General features: G+C 33.1%; 1 protein-coding gene across 3 annotated transcripts in view; it reads right to left on the reverse strand.

The window, feature by feature from the left end:
* CTTNBP2 (cortactin binding protein 2) overlaps positions 1-24682 on the reverse strand; it is a 176261-nt gene that overhangs the window by 26317 nt on the left and 125262 nt on the right. For all 3 annotated transcript variants that reach the window (XM_031938869.1, XM_003771544.3, XM_031938870.1), the window contains 6 exons: positions 12375-12527; positions 12012-12199; positions 8732-8910; positions 6043-6248; positions 5407-5592; positions 1641-1704 (listed from right to left, as the gene is read on the reverse strand). In XM_031938869.1, coding sequence (XP_031794729.1) covers positions 1641-1704; positions 5407-5592; positions 6043-6248; positions 8732-8910; positions 12012-12199; positions 12375-12527 — 976 coding nt within the window. The remainder of the gene's footprint in view (positions 1-1640; positions 1705-5406; positions 5593-6042; positions 6249-8731; positions 8911-12011; positions 12200-12374; positions 12528-24682) is intronic.

A 24682-nucleotide genomic window follows, 5' to 3' on the forward strand; every position in this document is an offset into this window, starting at 1 on the left:
GTGGGGGGGTAAGAGGTGAAAAATTGGAACAAGAGGTTTGGCAATTGTTAATGCTGTAAAGTTACCCACGTATATAACCTGTAAATAAAAGGCTATTAAATTAAAAAAAAAAAAAAAGAGAAAGGAGCATCAGTTCAGTTGAGGAGAAGCACTCTCTCAGAGGCGCAACCAGATTCAGCACTCTGGGAGATTGAGAGCCAGAAGCCCTCTCTCAGAGACAAGAGGGATTCATTCCATCTTCCACCTTTGTGCTGGCTGGAGGCTGAAGAAAGCAGAGGCAATGGACGAGTGCAAGAACTCTTGGAACCAAGCTGAAAGATAGGCCTCTAAGAAAAACTAACCGGGCTATTTTGGAGGAAGCAATAAAAGATCTGAACTTTTAACACCGGGCTGCATTTGGGTGATTATTACTTTTAACTGAAACTAAGGCTGCCTCCAGAAAACCTCCCCAAGAAACCTGCTCCCAGAGAGAACCATTATATTTTAAAGAAGAAAAACAACACAAAGAACTGTGAATGTTTTAGCTCTTTTCAGCAATAAAAGGATCCAAGACAATCCCAATGAATTAATGATGATACATACTATCCACTTCCAGAGAATGAACTGATATTGATTGAATACAGACTGAAGTAGGCTATTTTCTACTTTCTTTCTTTTTTTTCCTCTTTTATTTGTGTCTTCTTTATAAAATGACTAACAGGGAAATGTTTTATATAATTGCACATATATAACCTATATCTGATTGCTTAACATCTCAAGGAGGAGAGAAGAAAGAGAGGAATGGAATCTGGAACTCAAAACTTTAAAGAAAGATGTTAAAAAAATTGGAAAAAAAATAAAGTTGATCATAATCCCAAATTATATCTACTACGTGATATGGAACCAAAAGTATCACTATTAGGAAATAAGATGGTACAATAACTTGCTTATAAAAGATTCATATATTTAGATTGCAAAAATATACATTCCCTAAACCAGAGGTCCTGTAAAAACATCTTTATGTGGAGAAAAGACCCTATTCTTAAATTCCGAATTTTCTGTGTAGCATGGGAAAACCAAAAAGACCATTCATCTTTATACCTTCAGGAAAGTAACAGCCAAAAAATCTCTCACCTACGCTGACAGGACTTTAACTTTTAAGCAAATATGATACAATTTTATGTCATCATTTCATAATGCATTAAGAATCTTTCCGAAATTTAATATTAAAAAATGAAGCCAATGCTAGTTAATATATCTCTAGGAAACTAGCAATAAGAAAACCAATTGTCCAAAACCCACTTTAACTCTTAAGCAATGATAATGCAATTCTTATTTTATCCTTTGAAAAGGCATTAAGAATATTTTTCAAATTTGGAGTAAAAAATAAGGCCAATGCCATTTCTGATCTGGTTGAAATGTACTAAATGCAATAATATTCAATTATATTAACTATTAAGAAATGTTTGAATGCTTCACACTGCATTTGTACTAATGCAGAATTATTAGTTTAATGAAATAAAGTAACACAATGAATTATAACGAGAAAGAATACAGTCCATCCAGCCATGTCTTTTTTTTAATCTTGCTAACAAACTTTATAACAAACCAGGTTCATTTTTCATCTTTGCTAAAGGTCTACAATTTAACAATGTACTTACTTTTGTTTCATTAAAGAAGTAATTCGGTTGTGATTTGGCTGCAAAGTGTTCTTACTTTTTGTACCTGTGAAGAAAAAAAAAATTACTAATCTTCCACAGCATCTCAGTTTGTCTTTACCACCAAAAATATATAATAGTGACCTTGGTGACTAAGGAAAAGCTCATAGAGAAGGAATATTATTGTTCTACAAGAAATAATGAAAAGCATGCAATCAGAAAAACCTGGAAAGTTCTTTGCAAAGTAAAATGTACTGTGTACATAGTAAAAGTAAAGTTGTGTAATAATCAGCTGTGAATAACTTTGCTACTGATGATCCAAGATCTTAAAATTCTTACTCTAAAGGTCTTAAAATCAAAAAATGCTATCCATACTCAAAGAAAGAACTAATAGTGTCTGAATATAGACTGAAGCATGGTTCCTTTTACTTTTTTTTTTCTTGAGAGTTTTTTTTTGGGGGGGGGGAAGGAGATCTGTTTTCTTTTGCAATATGATTTTTATGGAAATGTTTTGTACAACTTTGCATCCAGAGAGAAAACTATAGAGTTCCACCCCCCACTTTTTTTGTCTTTTGTGATTCTCCCCTTTTGTTCTGGTTTTTCTCTCCCAACATGATTCATAAGGAAATATGTAAAAAAAAAAAAAAGCATGCACCTATATAACCCCCCCCAAAAACGTAACTGGGAAATAAAAGCAAACAAACAAAAAGAATCATAGCATCATAGATTTGGAAGTAGAAGGAACTTTGGGGTCATATTGGTCAACAACTTCATTTCACAGATGAGGAACCAAAGTGACATGTCCATCATTATGTTTGGCTCAGGAATTAGATTAGATCGACAGCATTATGAAGAATGAGCAGCAGAAGGAATAAAGTTGCAGAAAATACTTGCTTTTAAAATCCCCAAGACTCTCTTTGCATACTGTACTAACCTAGACTAAAAAGGACAGAACAAAAATAGGGATGTTGATCACCAAGATTCATTGCCTTTTCTAATCTTCTACGCTGCTATTGCTTTTCCTAGCCCTTTCCTTAAAATTTTTTTATCTTATGTTTTCTTTGTGTTTACTTACACAAGTACCTATTTTCCTTCTGGACAGAATGTAAGTTCTTTGAAGATTTTTTTTTATCTTTTCAGAACTTAGCATGGTATCTGCCATAAAGTAGTTTCCTCAGTCTGGTCAAGGAGTTTAAGGACGTAAAAGATGAAGATAGCTATGACTGACTGACATGATTAAAAATATTAAACATAAAAGAAAACAAACCCAATATCTGGGTCACTATTCTGAGAACATAAAGAAAATATTGATATTTCTGAAAACACTTTGGAATTCTGAATGCAATTCTTTTCCTTCCAAGTCAGCAGGGAACATAGTATCATTGGAACATAATCACAAAGGGACATGAGAAGGGACACCGAATTTGGAACAAGATGTGTCCTTGAATTTGAACTCTGCTACATAAGCCTTTCCTAATATTTTTGGCTGCTAAACATCATATTTGTAAGTAATTAGTTTATATTTTATGTGCATTTGAGATTTTCCCTAATAGATAAGCTTCTTGAGAGCAGGAACAAGTTTTTTTGTTTGTTTGTTTGTTTTGATACCTCTGTGTCCTCAATACCTAGACCAGTGTGTGGGATATAATAGATAAGAATGTACAAGTTGTTTCACTTCCCTTGACCTCAGTCTTCTTATATAAAATATGCCATATATATATATATATATATATATATATATATATATATATATATATATATCTTCCATATATAAAATGGAAGAAATGGAGCAGGCAAAAAACCAACCAACCAAACATTAAACAGCTCTGCATCGAGCACTATATAAAGTTGAAATCAAGATATAATCTCTTCCCTAAAGGATCTTATAGTCAGAAGGGGATCAAAGCTTTAATGGGAGAAAGTTAATAATTAATGTTATTACAAGTGAAGATTATTAAAGAGTTAGGAAATAAAGTTCTGAATGAAGTCATAAAAAGAAGAAATGTTAAAATATTTCTGAAGTCTTTTACAATTCTACCATTCTCAGCTTCTATGACTCTAAGCTTATCTTCAAATATAAGACAAAAAATTCCACAGAAGTCATTTTGGTTCTGAGATCTAATAGTCTATGGCCTCTTACCAAAGTTATTAGGGAAGAGTTCTTAACTCTTTTTAAGAGTTTTACACACACACACACACACACACACACACACGTGTAAATATATATGTACATATGTGCGTACATATACACATATGTAAAACGACATATGATATCTAATGTCAGCTATTATGATATAATTTATATTTAAGTTTTATGATCATTAATTTTTCACAGTGTATCAATTTCAGTGTGAGCATTTGGTAAGAACCACTTTCCATCAATAGAAATATCTAAATTAATGATGGTTAGAGGAGTTTTAACATTTTAAAAGCATCACACTATTGTAATTGTTTTAGCATAACTGACATGTTTATTAAAATGAAATAATTATCTGGAATTTGTACTGGATGTTTTAGGTTTTTTAATCTTACATTTGGCAAGAATGTATTGTTCTAAATCTCTCAATTTACACATCCATTGTCTCTTTTTTGCTTTTCTTTTTTATTCTATTATCCTTTAAAACAATGTTATAGTAAGTAAAAATAGCTATTAATATAAAGCCTGATACAGAATAAATATAATCTTGATAACTTCATGGTAAATGCATCTATATGGTGTTTTGGATAGCACAATCTCTTGCACATAGTATGTGCTTACATTATTAGTCTTTGTGCCCTTTCTCTGTGTAGAAAAGTCATCTAGGAAAACTGAGAAGTTATGAAAATATTACACTATACCTGGTAGTCTGTTATTATCCTAATAATAAGATTCAAAAGCAAAAACCCCCCATTATTTACATTTTTAATTCCTGTTGCCCATCCTAGCTAGCAAAGGAAAGTCTCTGAAATTTCAAAATAGCCAATAGTATATCTGCAAGGATAAAAAATTTCTGCTCTATTATAGATGCTTAAGACACAGTGTCCATCTGTACAATGCATTGCAGATTTTTATGAAAATTTTTGAAATATATCTTATTGTAAGTTCTTTGAGGGCAGAGACTATCTTTTGCTTCTATCTGTAACTCGAGCACAATGCTTGCACATAGTAGGCACTTAATAAATGTTTATTGATCATTTTATTGTCTGTTGTTGATTGAAACTGGCTATTTTGAATGCATTACAAAGTGACTTCTTCCATGTGACTTCCAAAGTGACTTCCATGTGTATCATCATTTCAACATGAAAAGAAATCAGTTTAATTGCTATCATTTTTTTTTTGTCAAGCTTTCATTTTCCCCTAGGAATATATGTTCATATACAGAGCTTTACACTATTTAAAAAGGGTCTTTGGATCTTTGTCTTCTTTCACAACATAACTAATATGGTAATATATTTTGCATGATTGGACACATATAATCTATATCAAATTGCTTACTGCTTTAGAGAGAGGGATGGTGAGGAAAAGAAGAAAAAATTGGAACAAAAAATTGGGACATTTTTTAAAAATTGAAGGTTAAAAATTGACTTTGCATGTAATTGGGGACCAAAAGTAAAAATTTCTGTATAATATAGGCTCTACATAGAAGATGAAAATTAAAGAAAAAAGATGGAAAATTGTACAATGCTGTCTAAGTTGAAATATAACTATAGTAATAAAGGAATGTTTTTATTCAGAGAAAAGAAGTTTTTTGCCACACATCAAGTCACACTCCCAAAGGAAGCTCCTTACCTTCTGGACTCATCTCTTGCTTGCTCCAGGCTTGTGATGTGGAATAGCCAGACTTCTTTCGTGGACTAGTATTCACCTTTCTCCAGGAGTTGCTATCCCCCTTCTTCTTAATACAATTGTTGTAACTTGAAACCATGGAGAGAGGGAAGCTTCCTCCTTTGAAATCAGCTATATATTGATCTAGCTCTGAAATAGCACATTTTGCAATGTGAAGGATTCTACACAGCAAATGTACAGTATTCTGCAAAATTTCTTGAACTTGATTCCTTAAATAATAGGTACAGATATTATCCAAATAGTAAGAGGTTCCCAAGAGTACATGAAAGGGAAGTGATTTAAAAATTGGCTAAATGGATAAAAAAGATAAGAAGGTTAAAAGACAGATTAGGAAGGAATCCTTCCTAATAGGGAACAGTTTTCAAAATTTTGCTTTTATAACCAGAAGCTAAATTAAACTTCTGTCACAGGTCAAAATATCATTTCTTTCTAATGAACTGGCTGACCATGAAGAGAAACAATGAGATCAAAGAGTAATGAAAATGGTGAGCACAAGTATGTCTGTGATCAGATTTGGTAACTGGGAACTATTGTGGCCTGTGATTCATTTAATAAGAACAAATGAATGAGAAGTTGTACCTGCTCTTGGGAGAGGACAGCCATGAAGAACTGCTTTATTTAGCAAAATACTGAGAGCAGCCTTCACCACAGCTTGCTGTCCTTGGCTGGGATGCTTTTGAGCAGTTGCCTGTCCCAGATCAAGCTGCCTTTTCACAGATGCTCTTGATAATATTGCTTCTTGAACTCTGGGAGCAATGACAGCATTCCACAATTTGGACATCCACCTGGGAAAACAGAGAGAAGTCACCATTTGGCTTTGACTAAGATAGAAAACAGTTTTTTATTCACATGACTAGGATTGTTCTAAGCCATAGAAGTAAAAAGGAAAATGTTTAAGGAAACAAAAGTCTTTAGGTTATTCTGGAGATTTTTGTCACCTTTTCCAGAGTGTTGCTTTCATTTTGGAGTGAGTGGGAATATTTAACATTTTAAATTGCACAATTTTTTTTATCAGTGTACAGATGGGAAGATAATGGCATAATGAGCTGTTAATTTCCATAATTTCAAATAATGTGTTGATGTCAAAGATTAATTATGTTTGCTTAAATGTCAACATTCCCCAGAACGTTAAAACACTGTATTTATATTTTTACTTACAGATGAATATGACAATCACGTTATGATAGTTTTCTTCTTCAGCTCATCAGTGAGAAGAAAGAGCTGCTCTTATTCATGAGGCAGCTACATGGTGCAGTGGATAGACCTCTGGACTCAGAGTCAGGAACATCTGAGTTCACTTCCCTCCTCAGACAATTAATAGTTGTGTGACTTATGGCGAATCATTTAACATTTATTTGCCTTATCTTCTTCAAATGTAAAATGGGGATAATAATAGCACCTACATCTTAGGGGATCAAAGAAATCAGGATAAAATGAGATAATATTTGTAAATATTAGTGTAATATCTACCACCTAATACATACTATATGAAAGTTAGCTGCTATTGTTGTTCTTACTGTTTTCCAAATATTCTACATGTAAGTAGGTTAAACAGTGTTTTGCGCTATGTAGAAGTACATTATAGTACAAAAATGTAAGCTTGAAAAATTGTGTAAATAATGTCATAGAAACAAAATTTAATAAGCACTTATTATGTGCCAAGCACTACAGACATTTACATAATTGTAAAATAAATGAATTAAATTGGGAACTTAATTGCAGATCAAAACCTTAAAGGTTTAAAAAACAAAGAATTTTTTTGCAAGGTGGCTAATTATACAATAATTTCCTTTTTTCTGTTTAGGGTTTTCTGGATTTTCATATATCTGATTTTACAAATGTAGGATATGCTTATAGTTCTAATCATAACTGGAAAATGAAAAATGTAGCTTCTTCCAAGGAGCCAAATTTAAAGGGTACCAAAGCACAGAAATAAATATCTAAACAAAAATAATTAGTTCAAAGGTAGGAAGGTAGTGGGTGGTGAGTCCATTCACTGCCACTGGGATAGTAAGTGTAACACACCACTATCCCAGAATCTGTGGCTCCTTCATCACAAGTCCCTCACTCCATGATCCTTCACAGACAGTGCATTTTCTGTAAGATGAGTACATGATGGTTGCAACATAAAAGTGCAACAATTCTTAGTTATGGCTCTGCACATAGTTGTACATTCCCAAGAATGAGAACATCTTGCTTGGTTCAATTGTTCATGGTAATGGAGGACACAGAATTAATGAATAAAGTAAGTCCAGAGATAATTTACAGCTTCATTTTAGCCAATATCTATTGCCTTCTCAATCAAATGTTTTGGGAGAGTCTTTTATAACTAATATGATTTTTGCTTTCTGTAACTTTTCTATGTCCAAAGCTGGAGATGTCCATAAGCAGGTGGAAAGTAGAAGAGAAATAAAAAGGTCTATACAATGAGATTTTAACTAGTGGTTTTATTTTTAAATAATGTAAATATCTTTAACCTTAACTACAGTTAGAGAAGACTCCCTTTTCTGAAACTTAAAATTATCTTAACTATTTTCTAAGCTTTAAAAATTATGTTATTAGTTTTTCTAATAAATATTCGTCCAATATTTAAATGCAAACTGAATGGGTTTCAAAAATATGCCTTTAATTATAATGAACGGAATTCAGAGGACAGCGGCTAGATGACGTAGTGGATAGTATACCAGCCCTGAAGTCAGGAGGACCTGAGTTCAAATCCAGATTCAGACCTTAACATTTACTAGCTGTATGACCCTGGGAAAGTCATTTAATCCTAATTGTCTCACATAAATAAATGGATAGATAATGATTGCAGAGAAAGTTTTTTGAAAGACAGGATAGTGTACTAGGTAAAGTGCTGGACTTGGAATCAGAGCCACAACTCTTCAATCCTAAGCAAACCGCATTATTCATCTAAGCTTCATCAGCAAACTAAATCTCCTCTAAACTCTCTCCTACTTCAGTCTCCAACTCCTATGACTGCTCAAAACTCAATAAAAAAGAAGTAGGTTACTACTAACACATTTCCCCTACGTCCCTTGATTTAATAAAACCTATTTAATTCATTAAAATCATTCTTTTTGAATATATTAAGTCTGAAATTCAAAATTCAGCAAGAAAAGTAAAAAGTGAGTAGTTATAAGATTCTCTTACAAATATATCTCCAAATAAGCTTCATATTACCTACAATTCCCCAACCTACAATATGATTTTTTGATAGAAGCATCCACATTCACACTTTTGAATTTGAAACAAAAAAGTCACTTACTTTACTGTCGCCTGGGCATGTCCTGGAACTACTGGACAAGAGAGGAAATATTTTGGCCCAATCAGTGCTTCAGGTGTGCCTAACCGGGATAAGCAGGAATTTAGCTGATGCCAGACAGTAAGAGTCCAGTCTATGATCTTGCATACAGGGTCACAGGGTGAGGGCACTTTACCTCTGAACTGGAAACAAAGGAAAAGAAAACAGGTTTTAGTCTAGTCTTATTGGATTTGGAAGGGTCCTTTTCACCTATTTAATAAGACATTTGTAAAACTATTAGTTAAAAATGTAACAAATAAAAATGTGTCTAATATTTTTTGATTTAGTGATATCTGGGTACCTGGATCTATGCCCAAAAGAGAACAAAGAAAGAATAATGACCCATGTGTATAAAAATATTTATAGCAACTTTTTTTCTTTTTTTTAGTAATAACAAAGAAATGGAAGCCAAGGGTGGTTATATCAACTGAAGGAATCATTCAAGAAATTATGGTATATGAATGTAATGGTAAGATAATGTGTCATTAAAAAATGTTTAGAGAAACATGGGAAGACTTGCATGAATTGGTATAAAGTGAAATGAACAGAAGTAGAAAAACAATGTATAGCATAACAAGACTACAAAAACCAACAACTTTTTAGAAATATTAAAAAAAATTCTCAATAGTATTTTATTTTTCCAAATACATGTAATATATTTCAACATTCATTTTTGTAAGACTTTGTTTTTCAAATTCTTCTTTCTCCCTCCCTAAGACAGCAAGCAGTTTGATATAGGTAAATTATGTGCTATCCTTTTAAACCCATTTACATGTTTGTCATAAGACCAATAATTTTAAAATATTTTTGAAACTTTGATCAATGCAATGGCCCAACCACAATGTTAAGGGGTTGCAATTGATGTTATAGATTTTGTTATAGAAAAATTTTCAATTCAAGATGGAGAATAAGACATTTTTAAACATGTCCCATGTAGAGTTTTTTAAATAAATAGATATAAATTTTAATACATATATATGTGTGTGCTTGTATTTTAAAAAAACCCTTGTATTTGCTTTGTTTCATTTTAAATTGGGGGTATGGAAGGGTTTGAAATATGGAAAATAAATATTTGTTAATTGAAAAAAATTAAAACAAAACAAAATTTTTAAAAAATGGCCAAATTTCAATTTACCTATCACCAGACTGAAAGTGGACTAAGTACAGCAGAGATAGGAAAGATGGTGGAAGGCAGATGATGGAAAACATTTATTAAGTCTCTTACTATGTCTAGAACTTGGTGCTAGCTATAAAGGGAGGTGTACATTTTACATAAGACATAGCCCCTGTTTTTATACAAGTTAAAGAGTCTATAAGAGATGAATAAGACAACATATATAGAACAATAATGCAAAATATTATGACAACTACTTGAGAGAAATAGAAAATGAAGTTTTATGGAAACTCTTGGAAGACCCTGTGCATTAAATGAATGCCTCCCCTTTCAATCTGAAATGAATGCTAAGTGATGATACTTCTTCCAATAATAAACCACTGTTTGACAAGACGGAATGAAATTTCTGTGATGCTAAATAATCAGGATTAAATTTTGAAAAGAAAATGTGAAGGAGAGTTATGGAATAAAAGAAAGCAAAGCAAACTGAAGGACCTGGGAGTCTGAGGGAAGTTATCCAGGAACACAGGTGCCATGAAAAGTGTTTTTTATAGCTTATAAATATTTTTGTTTCTATTACTTCAATGAACAACTACCCTGACTCTTTTCATATCTTTCTCCTGGAAATATTCTCATATGAATTTTGAGATCAAGATCTGTAAATGAGGAATATTATAATATCTAGACATTGCTGAAAATCAATTTATGGTTTAATTTTCACTCTATGGTATAGAGGTGACCTAAGATTCCCAAAGGCCAGGCCAGCAAAATGACAACTCTGGCAAATAGTCAGCAAATAACAACCCCAGAAACTGACTCTAGTTTAGATACTATACTAGTTAGCTTGAAAAAAGCTAATCACCAAAAAGTTGGCTGCTGATATTTTTTTTGGAGGGGAGGGGGGAAAGAGGAGGGCATAACAACTCATGAAATCATCTATCAAGGTGCACTTAGTGTTAATGATGATGATGATGTAAACACTTAATGTTGCATTTTGTTTTATAAAGTTCTTTACAAATATCTCGTTTTATGTTCATAACCTGTAAGATATATATTTCTTATTTATCCTCACTTTACATTATTATTCTCTTGATTATCCAGATAAGGAAAATGAGTCAGCCAGAAGTTAAATAACTTTCCCAGTCTCACACAACTAATAAATTTCTGAAACTGCATTTAAATTTAGGTCTTCCTGACTAATGTCTGGTGTTCTATTCATTGTGCCAGTTAGCTGTTTCTACTGATGTGCTAAAAGAACTTCCAGAAACCAATGAGATTAAAAATCATGTGGAGTACCAAACTATGAAGAACAAATAAAGTAAAAAATTTTAAAGAATTGCAGGGGAAAATGACCTTAAAAAATTCCAGCTTTCTTACATGATGGTAAGAAGGTGAAAAAAGAAATTAATACCAAGAGGCAATTAAATGCCATGAAGATTTGTTCCATTTACTTTAAGGTAGAGGTCTTAAACTTAAGTCTATGAAATTATATTTTAAAAAATTTTAATAACTTTATTTCAATATAATTGTTTTTCCTTTATAATGCTAAAAACTATTTGGTTTAATGAGTTATTTTAAATTGACAATCATGAGGACATGATAAAAATTTTATTTAAAAAAAGTTATACATGTAATATATATATTTTAAAAAACTGTTGGCCCAAATCTGTGATTTTAGCAATGTATGATACTCCTAGTATGTAAACTCCATTAAGTGATGCAGATAGGCAATCTCTTTGCAACTTACATTTTAACAAATCTGCCTGGAGCACCGAGGAGTTAAGTGAATGATAAGTGCCCATAATCACACAACAAGTTTGTATCAGCATCTGAATCTGAACCCAAGTCCTCTTACCTCAAAGACTGGTTCTCTGTCCACTATGCTATAATGCTTCTCATGTAGAGTGTGTATGTTACATGATTTGTGTATATGTATAAAAATGTATTTTATCATATGTAAAAATCTATATGAATGCATGTATGTACTTGGCACAATTAATATATTAAAATAAATATAGTACAACTTTTTTATGATTTGGTCAATATTAGAGATCACAAACCTCAATATGTAAGCTTCATTCAGAACACTGGACAGATAGGATACTGTGCTAGCTGCTCCTTCTCCATTACCTTATTCATAACTTTCCTTCTTAAAAACCTCTGCAACAAGCCATGCATTGGTTCTCCATCCCATCTTAACTGAACCCAGCGGAAATGTTGCTGGACCAACAAATCAGAGCCCTGGAGACGGGATTTGGCAATTGTCCCCATCAGAAAGCAGTTCTCATGAAAGTAATAAGACTCAGAGGTTCCATTTCCTAAAAATGAACCAAAAGTAACAGGAATATAACAATCAAGTTTCATATAAGCCACAATATGGAACAAATTCAAGTTTAGCCATAAAAAAAGAACAGAGATTTAAATTATCATCACATGGACTGTTAGGAACTAAATGCAAGGAAATACAGGCTTCCTGATTTGTTCTCCCTTTACCTTTTTGAAAAGTACAGGGGTTTTCAGTGCCACGATTTTCAAGTGGTGCCAGAAAATCTCCCAATAGCTCAGATAATGAAGCTTTTTCCAAATTCTCCAAGATAATGATCATTTTCTTACTCACAGGAGGCTGTTTCATTGGGATAAGACAAGCTATGAGATAAAGAACAATAAAGGAATTAAAGATTTAATAAATTGGAGAGGAAAAAATAAAAGGATCTAAAAGAAGAAAAATGATACAAAAATGTAACCATTTGTCCTCCTTCACATAAAATAAACAACTATTATGATAAGCTAAGTGGCACAGTGGATATAGAACTGACCTTGGAATCAGAAAGACTCACCTTTCTGATCTCAAACCTGGGCTAACTTTGTTACCCTGGAAATTCATTTAATCCTGCTTACCCTGGCTTTTCCTCTAAAAATAAGCTGGAAAAGCAAATACTTTTCCAAACCTCCCCCCCAAAACCCAAATGGGGTCATAAAGAGTTGGATATGACTAAAATGGATCAACAACAAAGTGTGGTAGAAAGAATATTGGGTTCTGAATCTTAAATTCAATACTAACTCTTCTACTATTTATGAACATGAAACTTTGGTGAGTTGCATAACCAGTCTAGTGTCAATTTCCTTATTTGTAAAATGAATAGAGTTCAGAGCCAATTAATTAAAAAATTATAAAACATTTACTATGTGTTTTATAAATATGATTTTAATCCTTACAACCATTTTGGGAGGTACGGGATGTTACTATCCTCATTTTGTAGGTGAGGAAACTGAGGCAAACTTGTTAAGTGACTTACTGAGTATCACATACATTGAGTGTGTATTTGACATTGGCTTTGATCTCAGGTGTTCTTGACTTCAGGATCAGCACTGGGCTCTGTACCTGTGCTTTAGGAAAATCACTTTAGCAGTTGAGTGGAACTTGGTTCAAGGAAAGGAAGTATTTGAGATAGGCAGACCAACAAGGTGTTATTGCAATAATCCAGATGAGATATGATGAAGGCTCATACTAAGGTAATGCCTTTGTGAGTGGAGAAAAGGGGACATAGAGGAAAACTAGATTTAGGGCTAAAAAGGAGCTTCAAGGTCATTAGTTTCAGGCTCACTTTATAATGGGATGGAGAATTTAGTGATTCCCCTTCCCCTCCCAAAAAAAAAAAAAATCTTTGTTGATAATAAGTGGCAGAGCTAGCACTGAAATCTCAATAAGTCCTCTGGCTTTGAATCCATCACTGAATTGAATGAGACACTACCCATTTTAATCTATGATTTTTTCAATATATCTGGTTAAATTCACCAAGCATTGACTATGGAAAAGGCACTATGCTAGGCATTTGGGGACAAAGTATCAATGTAGAAATAAATTAGCACATAGAATTTAAGTTCCTTGAAGCCAGAAGGTGTTTGACTTTTGCCTTTGTGCTTTGTATCCCAGGGAACTAAGAGTCAGAGAAATTGAAAGATCACCATCAAACCATACAACTAGCTTTGATGGAGACAGGATTAGATTCTGTATTCCAGTGGTATTTTCACTATTGTTTGCATCAATAAACATATATACTTATACACGTATGCATGTTTGTGTATACACACACACACACACACACATATATACATATACAAGAAAGAGGGAAGATAAACCTGTTATATATTAATTCAAACTGAGATAGTCAAATAATTACAAAATTAATACTTTATGTAGGAAATGGATTAATTGAAAATATCACAACATGTAATTTTATTATTTATGTAAAATAGCTCTTTTCAATGAAAGATTCTGAAAAACAGAAATCATAAACTTTGTTTTGAAGGTTGAGAGCCTTTATTTAGCTCGTGCTCCCTAATTAAAAAAAAAAAAGAAAGATCTGTTTGAAGATAGATCTTCATCCAACACAGGATTTCATCCTGTGTTATTCCAAGAAACCAATGCCTACCTATTCTCTGTTCTTGATATTGTGTTAATAATTCCCTTTCACATTCAGAAGAATTCCTAGGGTGCTTTTAATGCCTACCCCTGAGCCTGAAATAGCTTTGTGAATTTTATCAAGCTCCCAGGGAAAAAAAACTTTCTGTGATCTCAAAAACTGCTTGACTGCTCCCAAATTTGATTTGTATCCTGCAGTGGGCCATCACATGAGTGCCTGCTATGTGCCTGACTAAATTATTTTCATCATAAACACTACAGCAGTGAGGCTGCTGTAAGACTCTAATTCTCAAGAGACCATGATATTTTCCAAAGATAGCATTCATTACCTAGATGCAATGAACCTGTGGGTATAAATAAACTATTAATTTTAATTAATTTTAAGCACCTATAGGCTGTTCTCCTATTGACAAAACAAATCGACAAGACTCAAGAGTATATATCTGTTTATTTAGTCATTTATTTACTTATTCCTGGCAGCTGGAGGTCTTTATGTGGATTCCTTTCTCTATCCCAATGTATATGTGTGATTCTCCTGGCTCATTTCAAATGAGAATGGAGTTGATGGAAGTTAGTTGAATAAACTCAGCTTTTAATATCTGTTTAATGGTGACCACAATCAATCTAGAAGCATCTATAGAAGGCTTATTATGTGCCAAGTGCTATAAAGAGATGCACATACAATAGATAATAGATCAGAAAATAGATCATCTTAGATTAGGGGATTCTTATTTGTATCAATGGACACAAATTATGTCATTCTTTACTTGTGTCACAGATTCCTTGGGCAGCCTGGTAACAATTCCAAACCCATTCGTTGCATAAGGTTTTAAATACATTAAATAAAATACATGGGATTAGAAAGAAAATAAATTATATTGTGATAGGGTTTTCAATTTTTTTAAAAAACAGCTCAAAGACCCCAGCTTAAGAACCCCTGACTTGACCATTGCCAATGACCTACAAGCTTACTTCTAAATTAAAATTTTTCTCTTCTGACCCTCAGGAACCCATCTCAACCTCTCACATCCTTATAAGAGATTATTTAAGAAAACACTGTGGTGGTCTGACCTGAACACCCTCAGCTCCTGATCTCAATTCCTCAATTTCTTCTCATCGCCCTCTTTTTGTCTGTCTCTGCCTCTTTCTTCCTTTCCTTCTTCTTTCCTTCCTTTCTACCTTTCCTCCCTCCTTCCTTCCTTTCCCTCTCCCTCTGTTACTTCCTTTCTTTCTCTCTTTCTTGTTTTAGAAGAGATATCCTTTATGCAGGTAGCCTTAAGGCTATTTTAAAAAAAATTTTCCTGGGCCCTTCATTCTCCATCTTCCCTTTTCCTGGTCATGCTCCAGCTATCAAATAAATCATTCTGTTGCTCTCTAGAATCTTTGTTTTCGTTCTTTTCATTGGTTTCTTTTCAGCTGCTTATAAGTACCTTGGTGTCCCCAATGCCCCCTCCCCCAAATTTGCAAAATGCTTTTTCATTCTCTTGAACCTAATAAGTGATCCTCATTACTAATCTGCCTGGATTGGATTAATAGACCTTCATGTTTTCATTCTCTCCTTTCCAATTCATCTTTGAAACTTCTGTTAGCTTGAATTTTCTCATGTTGAGATCTGGTCAAACCATTCCTCTGTTCAAAATTCTTCAATTGCTACCTATTATGTCAAGACTTATTTAGCTTTATATCCTCTATTAATAATTGATTATTTCACTTTTTTTAGCATCATCTAAATTTATTCTATTCTCAGATGGACCAGACTACTCTCCTGCCCCAACTTCCCACTCTGATACCTTTTGAGTTTTTCTTCCTGAAATCCTAGGATATCATTCAGAACAGAAAGAATCTTGGGGGTCAAATATAATCCAAGCTTTTAATTTTATAGATCAAAAATATACTTAACAAGATGAAGATAACTTGTTCAAGATGAAAGAAAAAAGACTGGCAGGTTTGAAGTCTAATCCAAGTCTTCTAACTCCAAATGCACAATTCTTTACCCATAAGTACTTTTTTGTATTATGACAAAGACTTCTCCATTAGTTGCCTCCTTAGCATGTTCTATTTTTCTTGTCAAATTTTCAGGCTTCTTCACATCTATCTTTATCCCTCCGTCCCTCCCTTACTTCCTTTCTTTTTTTTAGTGAATGTGCTGCTATAGCAAGCACATATCTTTATATATTCCTCGATGGACTTAATACTCTTTTCTATTTCTAGAAAAATGACATGGGCTCATAAATGATGCACACCCATTCACATAATTTTACTTTTTTAATATTTAAATATTTAAAAGTTATTTTCTTTATGACATGTCCTTAATGATTTACATCTTGATATTTCAAAAACAACTTTTATTGGCTTGGTGGGTACCTTTAAAATTACTGATAATGATAGCACAGTTATAGATGAAGAGAAAACTTTATCCCTCTTATGTCTGGGGTGTCATCCAAAGGTTCACTTGTACTGGGGGAGATGACATTTTTTTAAACCCATACTCTAGAAATGGAATCACTGAATTTAGGGTGCTAAGAATGTAAACTAATTTTTGAGGGATAAACTTAAAAAATTAAGGAGAATCAAGTATCTATTCATGTAGGATTAAAAACTATTACTTTAAATTAACCCTAACAATTTAATTATACATAATTAAAAGATATTATTCTTATAAAATATAATTGTTTTAAAGTTCAAATTCAAATTTTTACTTGTTCTCTCGCCTCTTATCTTTTTCTCCTTACTTCCACAGCTCCCGTACTCTGTATGCACACAGTTATCATTTTACCAAAATAAAGTTGCTATAGTTCATTTAGTCATGTTGTACTCTTTCTGACCCCATGGACTATTTTGTTTGTCCATGAGATTTTCGTGGAAAAGATGCTGGAGTGCTCTGCCATTTTCCTTATCCTGTCAATTAAGGTGAACAATGGTGAAATGACTTGGCCAGAATCACACAGATAAGTCTAAATCCAGATTTGAATTCAGGTCTCTCAGCATTCTATTCCTTCAGCCACTTAGCTGCTCTCTATCATTTACTGTTATATTTGATTTTTAAAAATTATCATTCACTTTTGCATTTGAATTTTTACCAAAAAACAAATCTGTTTTACTAACCCAGTTCCTTACTTAGACTTGGGTAGAAATTTGAATCTCTCATGCTAGCATCTTACTCAAAATGACAGAGCTATATGATTATCTCCAGACAATAGCAATGTGAGAAACCAGTGGTATTAAAAAACTGAATCTCATTAAGTGCTAAATTCATTTTACATTTTCTTAAAGTTTAGCTTTTCCATTTTTAGCTTTTTCTTCTCATTTTCTCAATTTTTTACTCCATTTGTTTTAGATTTTTTAAAAGAAGTGTATATTTCCTTTTCTTACCCAGTAAAGCAGGCAGACAAGCCTCAAGGGTTTCTCATTTCAAATGCTAGGCTCCCAGGATATTTGCATTCCTATAAGCTGTCTCCCATACCTGGAATGTACTCCCTTTCTCATATACCTGTCAATCCTTGTCTATGTCCAAGGCTCAGCTGGGAGTTTATCAATTTCATGCTGTACTTGCCATACTCCTTAGATACATACATAACCTTCAAATTTATGTATAAAATTTAATCCTATGCCCATTAAAATTAAGATCCTCGAGGGAAAGAAGAGTGTCATTTTTGTCTGTGTCCTTAGTATACTGAACATAATAGATAAAATATTTGTTGAACTGAATTCCTGAAATACTGTTACTAGCTGCTTCCCTCCTCCTAATTTTCTCCTACTCTCTTCTTCTCTTTCTTCCTTCCTTACTTCTTCCCTTCCTCTCCCCTCCTTTCATGCCTAAGGCCCTCTCTTTAGATCTTTAGATAAAAACTAAAGGCCAGATGTTTTACAAATAGGTTTCAAATATAACCATCCGTATTCACAATTCCAACTACTGTTGAGCTTTACCATGCTAAGTGAGATGGGACAAGCTCTTTTTTTTTTTTGAAGTGCAATTTAAAACTAAAATGAAAAAGATTTCTGGTCCATTCTCAGTGCTTCACCGTCTTGTATACCATCTCCTTCCAATAAATACATCTGATGAGAAAGTAAAATTTAAGATCAATCAAGTCAACTAGCATTTATTAAGTACCTACGAGGAGACAGGCATTTTCCTGAACACAAACCAGCACTTAATTAGTAGAAGGGAATGTTTAGTTAGATGACCACAGAATGACAGGAAGGCACCTCCACAAATCAAGATATGCAGCCAAATGAACTGACTTCAAGCAAACAGTTAGCCAATTAATTAAACAATAACTATGTGCCAGGTACTGTGCTAAGCACTGTAAGTAGTACAGATTTTTAGGAAAACTACACCAGGATTATTCTTTTCCCCTTAAGATCCTGCTCAAATGCCACCATTCCACATAAGTCCTTTTCTCATCTATCCAAGAGGATGGATTCCCTCCATCCTAAATTTTCATGTATCTATATGATACATGATATCATATCATATCATACATATTTTCTTCCCTAGTAAATTGTAAGCTAAATTACCATATATCTACATGATACATAATATCATATATCATACATATTTCCTTCCCTAGTAGAATGTAAGCTCCTTGAGGATAGGAACTGTCTACTGTCTTTGTAGCCCCAATATTAAGCTCAGAACAGACACACAATAAATGCTTGTTGAATGTTTGAAAATTAATTGGAATCTGGTTTACCAAAGGATTTGATCATTTACCATAATACTAAAAGAAATTAAAATGGGGCAACTCATTGAGATTTTTCCGTCTCTGTTATTATCCAGAATGGATTAAGACACACAATAAATGGTTGTTGAGTGTTTGAAAATTAGTTGGGATCTTGTTTATTAAAGGATTTGATCATTTAACATAATACTAAAAGAAATCAAAATGGGACAACTCATTGAGGTTTTTCTGTCTCTGTTATAATCCAGAATGGATTAGGAAACCTAGAGTCCCCCTTTTCAGAATAAAGTTCAGATACTAACTAGCTATTGGCCCTGAGCAAATCATTTAACTTCACCTTCTTTATTTGTAAAATGGGGCTAATAATACATAATAATAGAGATAATAATAACATCTACTTCATAGAGTTGTGAAGATGAAAGGAAACAACATTAATGACAGTTTGCCAACTTTAAAGTGCTATGTTAATCGTACCTATTATTTTATTTTCTTTGTACAGTCTTAAGAAATTTTATTTTATTACTAGACTGACATTATTCTTTAGCATGTTGCTTTCTTACACTTTAAGCCTGTGCTCAATAGGATTGAAGGAGGATAAGGCAATTCTAATTCTCTTATTGGTTTTGAACTCGGCTTCCTCTGAAGAGTCCCTCAAATTTAATTGACTTGCAATACTCTCAAAACTCCAGCCTTTAGCATTTGTTTTCTTGCCTTTTTTTTCTTTCAATTTTCCTGCTGCCATTTTGCATTCTTCATTATTGCTTCACGGTGGGACCCCTAATAGCAATGGGTCCCTGACAACTACTCTTGTGGTTCACTTAATAAAGCAAGGGAGTCAATGATCCATTCCTGTATCACATAGCCCTTGGAGGTATTTTCCTAATTTATTCTCTTTTTCCTTCAGCGTAAGAAGGTAAAGGAAGGTATACTGAGAATCTCATCAAGTCTGTGCTAGAGCCTCAATTAAAATTTATAGCCCCTAAAATTCCAGGCTGTGGTTTCATCACTCTCGGTTTCTGTGAAACTTTCTTTGCTCTGCAGTTAACTTTAATGCACAAAGGGCTAGCTTGCTGAAGTTTCCTTTATAGATGGAAAAAAAGAATGGTGGTTTGACACTTGTTATATTACTGAAATAAATATAAGTAGCACAGCAGATAAAACTTGAACATGGAGTCATGAAACATGAGAGTTCAAATCACATCTTTAACATTTATCAGTTATATGATTCTGAACAAGTTATTTAATCTCTTTAACCTCAGTTTCTCTTTAGGCAAAAAGGAGATAATAGTAGCATCTACAACATAAGATTGCTATGAAATTCAGATGCTATATGTAAAGTCCTTCACAATCTTAAGGATCAATTTAAAAAAGATCTCTATTATTATTAATAGAAACTAACTTATGTAACATTCTCTGGTTCGGTTGTCCTGGAGGTCTCTGGGAGCAGCCTTCCTTTCAGTTCAGTATTCACAAGAGTAGCCAGGTGTTAAAGTCCAAATTCTTTATTATCTCCTTCCTGGGACTGGGCAGCTTTCCGGAGAGCCTTTCAGACCGGCCTTGGTCTTAGTAGGGGAAGTGCAGGAGGCCAGGCCAGCTATTGGGAGCCTAAAGGTGAAATGAATTTCTGTCTCCTTGGCTCTGAGAGTTTCTAGTGCGCTTATCCTTTGTGTCTCTTAGTTCCTGCCTATATGCTCCACCCTGAGTATAAACCAATCATTATATTACTAGGAAACCATTATTTGTTGTAAGATTATATCAATCATACTGAACCATGCTAAACTAGATAACCATTGTCTCATCAATTCCACTTAGTACCTTGTAAGCATCCTTGTTTCAAGTTCAGAGTTCTGGCCCATAACAAACATATCTTTTCCTTGTATGTAAAATATATAATTTTACTGCATCAATCATAAAGTCATAGATTGGGAATTTTTTTTCATTATGTTACTCTCCTCCTAAAAAAAAAAAATCACTTAATCAAATCCATGTAGGTCTCCATAAACCATAAGGCTTCCATCAGTTTTTCCATGAGAGGCTGCATGATTCATTGAAAAGAACATTGAATTTGGAACCAGAAGCCCAGCTCTACTACTTAATTAGTTCCCTGACCTTGGGGAAAGAACAACCTCTTTGGGTCTTAGTTATTTATTTGTAGAATGAGGAGGTGAACTAGATAGGTTCTAAGGACTTCTCCAACTCTTACTCTATGTTCTTATGATTGTTCCTCCCAGATTTCTCCAGTATTTATTTCTCATTATCTTTCCACAGGATTCCTCTACTTAGTCAGGCTTACTCTCTCCAGAATATCATCAGCTGATTCTTTTTCTGGAAAGTACTCTCTTCCACTCTCTTGACTAATATTGTCCATTGAATCCTTTAAAACCCAGCTTATTAGTCAAGTGTCCCAGCAAACTCTCTCCAATTAATTCTGTCCCAAAGAAAGACAATTAAATTCATTTGCATGTTATTTTGTTTTACTTTACAATTGTTCTTAAGTTCATAGAATCATAGCTAGAAAGCTGGAAAGAACATTACAGGCTTTAAACTCTTTCTATAGTTTAATAGTAGAATGGATCCATGATCTCATCATTCAACAAGCACTTATTAAATGCCTAATATGGGCCAACCACTAAACTAGGTGCTGGGAATACAAAACAAAACAAAACAAACAAACAAACAATTCAATCAAAATAAGTACTCCTTCCAGCAGGGCATTTTACAACATATTTTTGTATTCTATCATCTCAACCATGTGATCTTCTTAATATATTTGAGGTCTTCCTCTAAAACTTTTAATATATAGATACTAGTATACCATTATTGGTATACTAGTCTATTTATTATTGGGCAGGGCAGTCTATTTATTATTGACCATTCTCAAAACATAGTTAACTTCCTTTCCCAATCATAAATTTCTTGGATTCTATCTTTTATGTCACTACTTATACAGTAACTATTATTGGTCATATATTTCAGGCTGATCCCACAATACTTTCCTCCAATTACCTTTGGGGCTTCTGCAATTTGAATCTTAAACTAATTACAAAGTACTATGATTAGTAGCCATATAAAGTCATCCAAACAATAGGAGTATTAAAAAGACAATTTGTTTTAGAGAAACAACTTAAGATTGTTCTTTCTGTCCAGAGGAGAAGTATGATGCAGAAGAAAAAGCACTCAAATTCTGAGTCAGAAAAACTAAGTGTGAATTCTGCCTCAGCTTTTTACTGTCTTACTTTGGGAAAATTACTCTTTGGGCCTCAATTTCCATGTATATAAATCATATTGCTAAGTTTCCTTTGCATTCTAGATTTATGATCTGATTGAAAATTGTTTATCTGAAGTGTTTTTTTTTTTTTTTTTTTCATTCGTCAGTGGCCATTCCCATGCAACTACATATCCTAGACTGGATAGTAAGAATACAAGGTCAAAATATACTATTTTTCACTTTACTTTTTTCATGTTTTTTTTTATTGGTCTGTTTCTTCTTTCAGAACATGATTAATATGAAAATATGTTTTACATGATTGCATATCTATAAACTATATCAAATTGCTTACCACCTTGGGGAGGGGAGAGATGAAAAAAGGAGAGGAAAAATTAGAACTTAAAAAATTTTTTTAAATGAATGTTAAAAATTGTCTTTACATGTAACTGAAAAAAACCCAAAATATTATTTAAAAAGAAAAAATATAGCATTGTTTTTGCTCAAGCTGCTGAATTACTAGAAAAGGTTAAGGAAGGCCCAATTTGGTAGAAATTGGAGTGAGAGATATGCAATAAAGCTGAATACTAAATAAGGGATGGCAAGTATAAAAGTGACAGAAAGAGTCGCGAGATCATGGAAAAGACTTATCAACGGACAAATTTTGCTTAAGAGTATTGGTTCAGTGGTAATCAAAAGATAATCAAATTTAATTGTATTTGGAAAACAAAGGTCTCATTTGAAATGGGGTGTTTGCTTTTTTCTGCTAAGTTGGCTTGGACTTTTTGAACTTCCAGGTGAAGTTAACATATATTATGTACAGATGATTATTTCTAACTGGCATTAGCAATAATTAGTGAGGAATTAGCTGTGATGGGATATACACAAGGATGGAAGACAAAGTCTTGTATGAAGTTGAAACCCAAGGAGAGTTTTTAGATTCAAATTCATTTTGGAAAAGGTACATAAATTGAAAGGTATCTAGAGTAGGGTAATCAGGATGTTGAAGGACCTTGAAATCACATGGAGGAAAATTGTTTGAATTAATTAGTAATATTCAACTAAGGAATAGGAGACTTAGATGAACAAAAGATAGCATCTTAAAATATTGGAAGGACTATGAATGAGGAATCATTAGTTTGCAGTATTTGGCTCAGATAGCAGAATTAGAATAATAGGTGAATGTTTCAAAGAGGCAAGTTTAAGAAAAAACAAAACAAAATACACTACCCCCCTACTAATCCAAACAGAGTAGACTATTCCTCAGTGGAGTTCTTTGAGCAAAGTTTGGATGGACATTTATTATGTATATTAGAGTTTGGGATTCTTATTCAGATCTTAGTTATATTAGAGGTCATCTGAAGTCCTTTACAACTCAGACTGCAATTTACTCATCATTTACTTAAAATATACTAGACATATAATATTATGTATTTTCCTTTAAAAGTATCAGAAATATAAAATAACATGTTTCCTATATAGAAATTAAAACATTAAAAAAATTGAAACTTAAAATTTTGCTCTCTTATTGTACCATCAGCCATATCAAGTGATAGTATAACCCCGATTAACTCTTGTCACGGAAATATTGGATTTTTTTTTTTTTGCTGTAATTTAAAAAAAAGTGGAATCTAGGAACTGACAATTATTTGTCATCTTTGGGGAGATCTTTGGGAGTCATTGAGAAAGAAAAGAAACTAAACTTATTCCTCTAGAAACCTAGACAGTTGATTGTCATGAAGAAAGAGTATGTGAAAGACTTGAACAGTTAACTTTCTCAGAGAAAAGGTTTGTGAGAGACTGACAATCAACTAACATTGGAGAACAAATCTATTGGGCAATTGGAAAGTTTACTGTCATCCTTGAAAGAGTCTGAAAGGCATTTTGAAGAAAGTGAATGTAAGGGATTTTTTTTTTCATTTCTGATGAAAACTGAACTGTGTTAATTTTTATTCTTTAGAGAAAGAAGACATTTTTATAAAAAAGATATTCTGAGAATTTCTGAAGTGAAGCCAAACATATTAACGTCTATTCAGACCCAAACAAATTTAAGTGTCATATTTTTAGGAGAGATGTGTAGTTAGCTGACAATTCTAAGCAAAACTGAGTATAACAGCATTTTGAGAGGACACAAATTAACTATAATTTAAAGAGAATGAATTATTTGATTGTGGTTCCAATGTCTGGGAGGAGTCAGTAATGATAATGGTGAGAGAATTCTAGTCAACAACTTCTTTTGCCTATTTTCCAAGGCACAAAAGTGACTCTGGTTATGACTTTCTTATATGTGCTAAATTATTTCAATATTTATTTCTGTTTTTGTATTATTTATGGCATTGTTGCAATCAAACTGTGCAAACTCTTTGATCTAGCAATACCACTACTAGGTCTGTATCCCAAAGAGATCATAAAAAAGGAGAAAAGGACCCACCTGTACAAACACATTTATAGCAGTTTTTTTTGTGGTGGGGAAGAAATGGAAATTGAGGGT

This window comes from Sarcophilus harrisii, chromosome 5 (assembly GCF_902635505.1).
Source record: "Sarcophilus harrisii chromosome 5, mSarHar1.11, whole genome shotgun sequence".
Lineage (NCBI taxonomy): Eukaryota > Metazoa > Chordata > Mammalia > Dasyuromorphia > Dasyuridae > Sarcophilus > Sarcophilus harrisii.